The sequence below is a fragment of the Macaca nemestrina genome, chromosome 16 (genome assembly GCF_043159975.1).
Source record: "Macaca nemestrina isolate mMacNem1 chromosome 16, mMacNem.hap1, whole genome shotgun sequence".
NCBI lineage: Eukaryota > Metazoa > Chordata > Mammalia > Primates > Cercopithecidae > Macaca > Macaca nemestrina.
In genome coordinates this window covers 14,624,597-14,632,803 of record NC_092140.1, presented here as the reverse complement: position 1 = coordinate 14,632,803, position 8,207 = coordinate 14,624,597, and the positions used below count along the sequence as shown (strand labels likewise).

Below are 8,207 nucleotides of genomic sequence, written 5' to 3'. Positions count from 1 at the left end.
CTCCCTTCCCCGGCCCGCGGTCGTCCCGCACTCACCAGGAGCACGGAGCCGCGCACCACCTCAGACACGCTCTGCCGCAGCTCGGCCGCCGTGCCCGGCTTACTCAGCGCCCGGGTGAACTTCCGAGTCTCCGCCGAGGCGGGGAGCAGCGGCGGCTGCGACATCCTCCGGCCCCCGCCGCCTCCGCCTCCGCCTCCGCCTGCTCCCGCGGCCCGGCCCGGCCGCGCGGCAGCCAGGTGCGCCCTCGGCGCCCGGCCCGCTCCGCCTGCCGCTCCCGGCGCCGCCGCCGCCCGCTCCCCCGGCTGCTCTCCGCGAGTCGGGCCGCCGCCGCCCGGGCCGCGCCCTCCGCGCCGTGTCACGCCCCGAGGCGCCCCCCTCGGCGTCCGCGGTCCCCCGCGATCGCAGCAGTGCCCGGGCTCGCTCGGGGTGACCGTGCGTGTGGCGGCGGCGGCTCCCCCATGCCACCAGCCTCCCTCGGCGACCGCTCGCCGGGCCGCCTCCTCGGGGCGGGGTGTCCGGCGCGGCGCGGGCGGGGCGGGGCGCCCAGAGGGCGGAGGAGGGGCCGGCGCGGCGGGACGGCGGGCCAGGCAGGTCGGCGCGGCCCGGCGCTGGAGCTAGGCTGCCAGACTGGCAGGGGTGGCGTTTCGCGCGAGACCCTCAGCGGGGAAGGTGGGGGGGTCGGGGTTGCCTCCGCTTCGGGTCGCACGTCCTAAGACCCGAGAAGGGGACTGCGCACGCCACCAAGAGGGCGCACAGCCGAGGCTGGACGATGCGCGGTCTCACAGCCGGGTTTCCTGCCCAGGGAGCCCGGCTGCGCTCGAGGGGACCCCGATGTCACCGGGAGGGTCTGGGCTCGGTGCACCACGCCCCCCTCTGCTCCCGGGGCCTCTGCGGGGACGGAGGTCTCAGGAAAGTAGCCTTTACGCGGCACCGATCGACACCCCCAGCCGGCCGGGCGGACCTGGACGGAGCGTCCCTGCTCGGGACCTAGCGCGGAGCGCCGCGCGCTCGTGGTGGCGCCTCGGCCTCCCCACCGTTCGGTCCCCGGAGGCACGGAGCTCCCGGCGGGAGAATGACGGCTGGGCCGGGCCAGGCGTGGGAGACTCCCAGACTCCGACCTGCCGGGACGGCCAGCTGCTTCACCTTGGACGTGGGCAAAACTTCGGAGCCTCGATTATGTCGCCTGTAACCTGAGGACAACGGCCTGGAAGGGGCTCAGGTGACACGGCAGCCCTCACAGGGGCCGATTTAACCGGTCTGCCGCCCCTCCGCGCCGGACCGCCAGGCGGGGTGCCAAGGAAACCGGGATGCGCCGGCTTGCGAGCCCACCGTGACGCAGAGCTGGCGGCCGCTAGCGACAGCCACCCTGTGAGGGACTTTCCCCCCAATACCCTAACCGCTTTCCCGTCCCGAAGGGTCCCCTGCCGCCCCGGCTCCCTCTCTGTCTCTCTGAGGAAGCCCGGCGCAGCCTAACCCTCCCGGGGCCGCGGAGAGGGCGCGCCAGGCGAGGATTTGCGCCAGGCCCGCGGCGCATGCTCAGTGGTTGGGGACTGGGCGGGTACCCCGGGCGGGGAGCCTGACTGAAGGGCGGCTCTGCTGATTGGTCGGGCTGCTCACGCCACGCCCGTTGCTTCCCGGTGGACAGTTCCTTACCTGCGGGGTCGGCCTCCGTAGAGCGCGGTAGCCTTGAAAACCCAGTTTTGGGAGAATCCCTGCCGCGTCTCCGGCCCCAGTACCCAGAGGTTTCATAGCCGCCATCACTGCGGTGGAGGAGGCTGCCTGTAGCTTCCCACCCCACCAGAAAGCCTAACACTGGCCTGAAGCGTAATCTTAAAGTGGTAGGGGAAAATACCGATCTAGCGCGGAAAGCAAAACACCTCCCTTCTTGGTTTAATGGGCAGGTCTGGAGGTGAGGCATGCCGTCAGCATTCAGTAATTGCTTGCAGGATCGGATTGTTTCCCCAGTGGGTGGGGACTGGTGGGGACTGCAGGATGTAGCATTGAGTGAGCCTGACAGATTAGAAGATAAAACAAGTGTGATAATAAAAACAATTACACACTAACCCATTTCCTCCTCTGTGAAATGAGGAATGGCCTAGACGTTTTCCAGAACTCTTCTGTCCTAAGAGTGGAGCTGGGTGACAGAGCAGGTGCAAGCCAGCCTTTCCCTGCCTCCCCGGGGAACGCACTGTTCAAGAGCAACTCAGCTCGCAATGACGCCTTTCAGCTGCAGGAGTGTGGCCGCTCAGTTCTCATCTGAACTGTTGACAACAGTTGTCTTCTGAGAATCATAAATCAGAGCCTCCCTTTAGGCTTCTGACTCCCTCAAAGGTACCAGACAACACAAACTTTTCCCCTTTTGTTACCTTGGCTCTCTAAGCTGTATCTACTTCTATACAAGTCGAACAATTTTGTCTTTTTAAATTAAAAACAACAAAAGCACCTAAGGTTGTAGGGTTTTATATTCTTTTTTCTTTTCTTCTTTTCTTTTTTAAAGAGCTATATGATGAGAGTGTGTGTGTGTAGTCTAAAGAACAAAATTTCAACAAATGGTTTTAAAGATCTGATTGGCTTCTAGTAGCAATTCATGAGCCAGGCAGCATTCTGACTACAAAATAGACAGGAGCTCTGTGAGAATGGAAAAACAGCTGGGTTTTATTAAGGTAACTTAAGCAGGAACAAGGGAAAAGTATAGTGCAGAAAGCACATTAGGTAACATCAGGTTACTCTCCTTTATGGGTTAAAGCAGAGGGGGCTGCCGTAGCTGGCTCACGCTGACTGGGCCCCGTTTGCTATGAATCTCCTGGTTTTTGGAAAACTGGCCCTTTTTGGGATTTTCCTGTTTTTTTAAGTCTCTGTTTAGTTATGTAGCACTTAATACTGTGGCTTCATTTTAGTTTGGTCTGTTGGGGCCTAGTTCAGGAGCTCAGTCCAAAACAATGGCCTACCATAAATTTTATTTAAATGTATGTATATCTGGAAAGTGAGGAATTCCCCAAACCTACCAATTTTATCCATATCTCTACCACTCCTAAATTCTGTACTTGCTTGCTGATTCAGTATATTCTAGAATTGGCAGATTTTCATTTAGGAAGCAGAGAACAACACACAATGTGCCAACAGTAGTCATTGGCGATGTCTAACCAAGCACAGGTTCTGACAGACAAGGAGGCATGGAAACGCGAACTAAACCCAGGAAGATGGATTCACCCAGCAACCCAGAGTGGAGCCTCTTCTTCCTGGTGAAGTGTTATTGGTAACAAATGGGACATTTCTAGTGTTAAAGTTTCAGCAGAAACTTGGTCCCTACTGTTCTGGGTTGAATTGTACTCCCCCAAAAGATATATTGAAGTTCCAAACCCAGTACCTGTGAATGTGGCCTTATTGGGAAATAGGTCTTTGCAGATGTAACCAACTTAAGTTGAGGTCCTACTGGAATAGGTGGGCCCTAATTCAATATGAATGGTGTGTGTGTGTGTGTGTGTTTGTTTGTTTTGACGGAGCCTCTGTTGCCCAGGCTGCAGTGCCATGGTGCAGTCCCGACTCACTGCAGCCTCTGCCTCCCAGGAGGTTGGGATTACAGGCACCTGTCACCACACCTGGCTAATTTTTTGTATTTTTAGTAGAAACGGGGGTTTCACTATGTTGGCCAGGCTGGTCTCAAACTCCTGACCTCAGGTGATCTGCCCACCTCAGCTTCCCAAACTAGTGGGATTACAGGCATGAGCCACCACGCCCGGCCTGAATGATGTCTTTATAAGAAGAGACACAAATACATACACAAAGGAAAAATACTATGTGACAACAAAGGTAGGAAGGAGAATACTGCACACCTGCAAGCCACAGAACAGCAAGGATCACTGGGAACCACCAGAAGCTGGAAGAGGCAAGGAATGATCCTTCCCTAAAGTTGCAGAGGGAGCATGGCCTGCTGACACCTTGATTTCAGACTTCTAGCCTCTAGAACGGTGATAGAAGCAATTCTGTTGTTCTAAGTCACCGAGTTTGTGGAGCTTTGTTACAGCAGTCCTGGGAAACCAACATGCTGGCCAAAGGCTATTTTTAAAATTTCCACCAGAGTGGGCCTGGAATTGTGTGAGTTCTTTTGGCAACACTATTTCTCGGAGAGAAGTCATACCTACAGAGGGACAGAGCATCAGCCCAAAAGAGGGTGCTACCTGTCTACCTGGGATGAGGCTGACCTCTGGCTGGGCTGGGTGGATGATGTCTCAGATATGGTAGAAGATACACCCACCTACATTAGCTTGATGGAGTAACCTCATCTTTGTTTTTCCAAACTGTAGGAAGAAAGCTTTTCTTTCTGTTGAAAATGAAACTAGTAGGTAGTGGAGATTAAATATAATTGCAGCCAGTTCTGAAATTTGCATATAAATGACTGTGCTACACGCAAATTTATAATTCAAGTGTTACCCATGCTTAATGATAACCTCTTACTACATCATTTCCTTGTTAAGTTTGCTTTAGGATTTGTATGTGTCTTAATAACATATAATTAGTTTAAAATCTCTTCCAGTCATATCTTGAAAGAGCATGTCTGTTTTTAGCAAAAATAACAAGTGACCCATAAAAAGGAGGCACTCCTGTGCACTGTCACATACAGGGAAGTGTGAAAGGGGACTTTCGCTCTTTATTTTATCCTTGCATTGTTTGAATTTTAATTTTTTTTTTTTTTTTTTTTTTTTTGAGACAGATTCTTGCTCTGTTGCCCAGGAAGGAGAGCAGTGGTGCCATCACAGCTCACTGCAGCCTGCAACTCCTGGGCTCAAGCAATCCTCCCAGCTCACCCTCCCAAGTAGCTCAGAGGACAGGTGCATGCCGCCATGCCCACCTAATTTTTTTACCATTTGTCAAGACAGGGTCTCACTATGTTGCCCAGGCTGGTCTCAAACTTCTGAGCTCAAGTAATCCTCCTACCTTGACCTCCCAAAGTTCTGGGATTATAGGTGTGAGCCACTGTGCCCGGCCTGACTGAATTTTTTAATGAACATTCACCGCCTTTATACATCATTTATTAGGGTGATGCAAAAGTAATTGTGTCTTTTATTTCAGTGGCAAAAACTGCAATTACTTTTGCACCAACCTAAAAACTTTTTTTTTTTTTTTTTTTTTTTTTTTTTACAAATTTGTTTATTCCACTAGATAAGCAGAAAACACAACCTTTCAAGGCAGAGCATCTGGGAAAGGTATTACAATTAATCTAACACATATGTTTCCAGATACCACTTAGGGTTCATGTTACTGGAGAAATGTAATCCCCTCTTTCACTTCTGTTTTACTCAGGAGACATTCCTAGAGGAAATGGAATATTAGGTCTTTAAGACATAGCTGAGACCAGGGCATGTCACACTTTATTATGTGTGTAAGTCACCTGTGGATCTTGTTAAAATGCAGGTTCTAATTGAGACGGTCAGGTGTGGTGCCCAAGATCCTACAGGGCTAACAAATTCCAGGTGATGTCAAGCTCCTAAATCAGATGCTGCTCACCCACAGACCACACCTGGAGTAGCAGACACTTTGACTTCACTGTAGGCTCTTGAAGATTCTCCTGCTGACTTTCAAAATTTAAGCAGGAAGGTGGCCAAACGCTCAATAGGAAAATGGGCAAAACTCATTACCAAACAATTCACAGAAAAGATATAAAATGTCTAGTAAACATATGAAAAGGTGTTTGACCTCATTTATGATGTAAGAAATGCAAATGAAAACTACACTGATATACAATTTCTCACCAAATTGGAAAAATTGTAAGGTATCACACTTCATGTGGAAAGGCTTTTGGGAAACAGGCACTGTCACACATCGCTGGTAGAGATGGAAGGCGACACAACTGCTATGCAGTGGCATATGGCAATATCTGACAACACAATGTATGCATTTGCCATTTGTGCCAGCAATCCCACTACTGGGAGTTTTCTGTGAAAATACACCTTAAACAAAAAGAAAATATTATGCACCGGGTTATTCATTGAAGCATTATTTATAATGGCAAAATATTGGCAAATATCTAAATACCCAAATATTGGAAATAGAGCAAAAGTGGTGCATACACATAAAGAGATATTATTCAACTGAGAAAATGAATGAGAAAGATGTGTATTAATATATGTGAAATGATTTTCAGGATATGTTGTTTTAAAAAGAAAAAAAAGCAACTGAACTATGCTGTCTTTGGGTAAAAAATAGGGGAAAGTATGCTAGTATCTGCTTATTTCTACCAAAATCCCCCAACCCACACAGGAAGGATAGCTAGAGATCACTAAATTTGTCACCTTCAAACGTTAGGTGGGAACAAAGCAGAAAGAAAAGGAGGAATGGGGAACAAAGGGTGAGTAATGCTTCTCTGAATACACTTTTCTGTACAATTCTAACTTTTTGATAGTAATGTTTTACATATTCAAAAACATAAGGCAGAACATAAAATTAACAATGAAGAAAACTCAGCCAGGCGCGGTGGCTCATGCCTGTAATCCCAACATTTTGGGAAGTGGAGGCAGGCAGATCACAAGGTCAAGAGATCAAGACCATCCCGACCAACATGGTGAAACCCCGTCTCTACTAAAAATACAAAAATTAGGTGGACGTGGTGGCACACACCTGTAATCCCAGCTTCTTGAGAGGCTGAGGCAGGAGAATCGCTTGAACCCGGAAGGCGGAGGTTGCAGTGAGCCGAGAACGGGCCATTGCCCTCCAGCCTGGCGACAGAGCAAGACTCCATCTCAAGGAAAAAAAAAAAAAAAAAAGAAAACTCTAAAATGGAATACAAACGAACACATAGACCTATATAATGAATAATGTAACCACACTAAGGTCAAAACATTTTTTAAAGAACAAACCCCAGTAAGTTTGAACAAAGCGTATGAACTATATGCCATTAGATCTTTAACCAAAAGAACTCAAGAGAGTATTGAACTCTGGTAAGCTGGCTGTTTTTGTTTGTTTGTTTAATTTGCAAATGTATGAACTAGACATTCTGAAATGAATTTCTGTATATTTCAAGACTGAGAAAATAAGTAATATATTCTTGATAATGGGAAGTGGGTTTCTCACTGTCAGAGAAAGGATTTAAAAATATGGAAGGAAGAAGGAAAGAATAAACCCTGTGGTGTTGGATTGGCTTTGCGGATATCAGTATAAACTCATGAGTTTTAATAGATAGATGACAGAGAGAAAGAGAGATAGGTCCATACATATCACATCAGTGGTATGCCACTGGCCTGTACCAGCTCAGTTTTCAAGTATTTTGCAGCAGGCTGATATTAAACTGACTTCTAGATTGACAAAGATGGGAGTATTATCACCAAGGAAATTGGTAAATGCTACAAATCAGGGATTTATTTTTCCCCAGAGAGCCAACTGTTGAACATTCATCAGCACACTACTCTGTGTGTGTATGTGTGTGTGTGTGTGTGTACACACATGTAATTTCTAGTTCCATCCACTAAAGTGTCCTACAAGCAGTCACTTTCATAGTAATGAGCACATCTAGCACCTAGAACTTGCTTTCCAAGTAGCAGTCTTCAGTAAAAGGAGCCAAGGCTTCTCAAACAAAGAGTTGATTTCAGAAAGTTCAAAACAATCCTGCAATATCTTAGCCAAACATGCTGGGACACAGCCTGGGCAGGTGTCCAGACTGTGCTAAGTCTGGTGCTTCCCAGAATGCATGGCCCTGCCCCATGACTCCCCAGAGGGCTCTTGTACGCTCTCAGTGAAGCTGAAGCCCATCGTGACCCAGAGACTCTGTTTAGCTTGTTTGCTCCTAGGACCCTCCATCTAAGAGTGCCAGTATTGCCCGACACAGCTCAGCGCGTGCTCCCTACTCCATCTTTAGAATAATCACTATTAAGATACATTTATATGTAAATAGTTCTTGACAAAAGAAAATCTTTCATTGAGAAAATTCAACAAACAGGTTAAAATCAGAGTGGGGCAGCTAAAGAAAGAACTAGTAAAAATAAAAGATCAGAAGGAATAATGCATGGGTAGATGCAGAGGTTCACCACCTAGGTCCCCCTGCAAGGAAAAGCTTGTTGCCCAGGAAGTAAAAAGGACAACCTCGACTGCCAGCTCCATCAGGGTCTGCCTCTGCTTCTGCTGCAGAAAGCACCTCACCAGTAATCACATACTTGCCAGGGAAACTCACACTGCGTGAAGGAATAAAGTAGGAGCTGAAACTTGCGGCGGTTTCG

The 8,207-nt window shown here is 48.8% G+C and overlaps 1 protein-coding gene across 7 annotated transcripts in view; it reads right to left on the bottom strand.

Moving 5' to 3' along the window:
- LOC105477721 (dedicator of cytokinesis 9) overlaps positions 1 to 1,899 on the bottom strand; it is a 298,629-nt gene extending 296,730 nt beyond the window's left edge. For 5 of the 7 annotated variants that reach the window (XM_071081090.1, XM_011734482.3, XM_071081094.1 and 2 more), the window contains exon 1: positions 36 to 514. In XM_071081090.1, the coding sequence (XP_070937191.1) occupies positions 36 to 164 (129 nt within the window). In that variant the 5' untranslated portion in view covers positions 165 to 514. Of the gene's footprint in view, positions 1 to 35; positions 515 to 1,653 lie in introns of those variants that run through there. The other 2 variants (XM_071081085.1, XM_071081083.1) reach the window with 2 other exon arrangements.
- Positions 1,900 to 8,207: the final 6,308 nt, after the last annotated feature.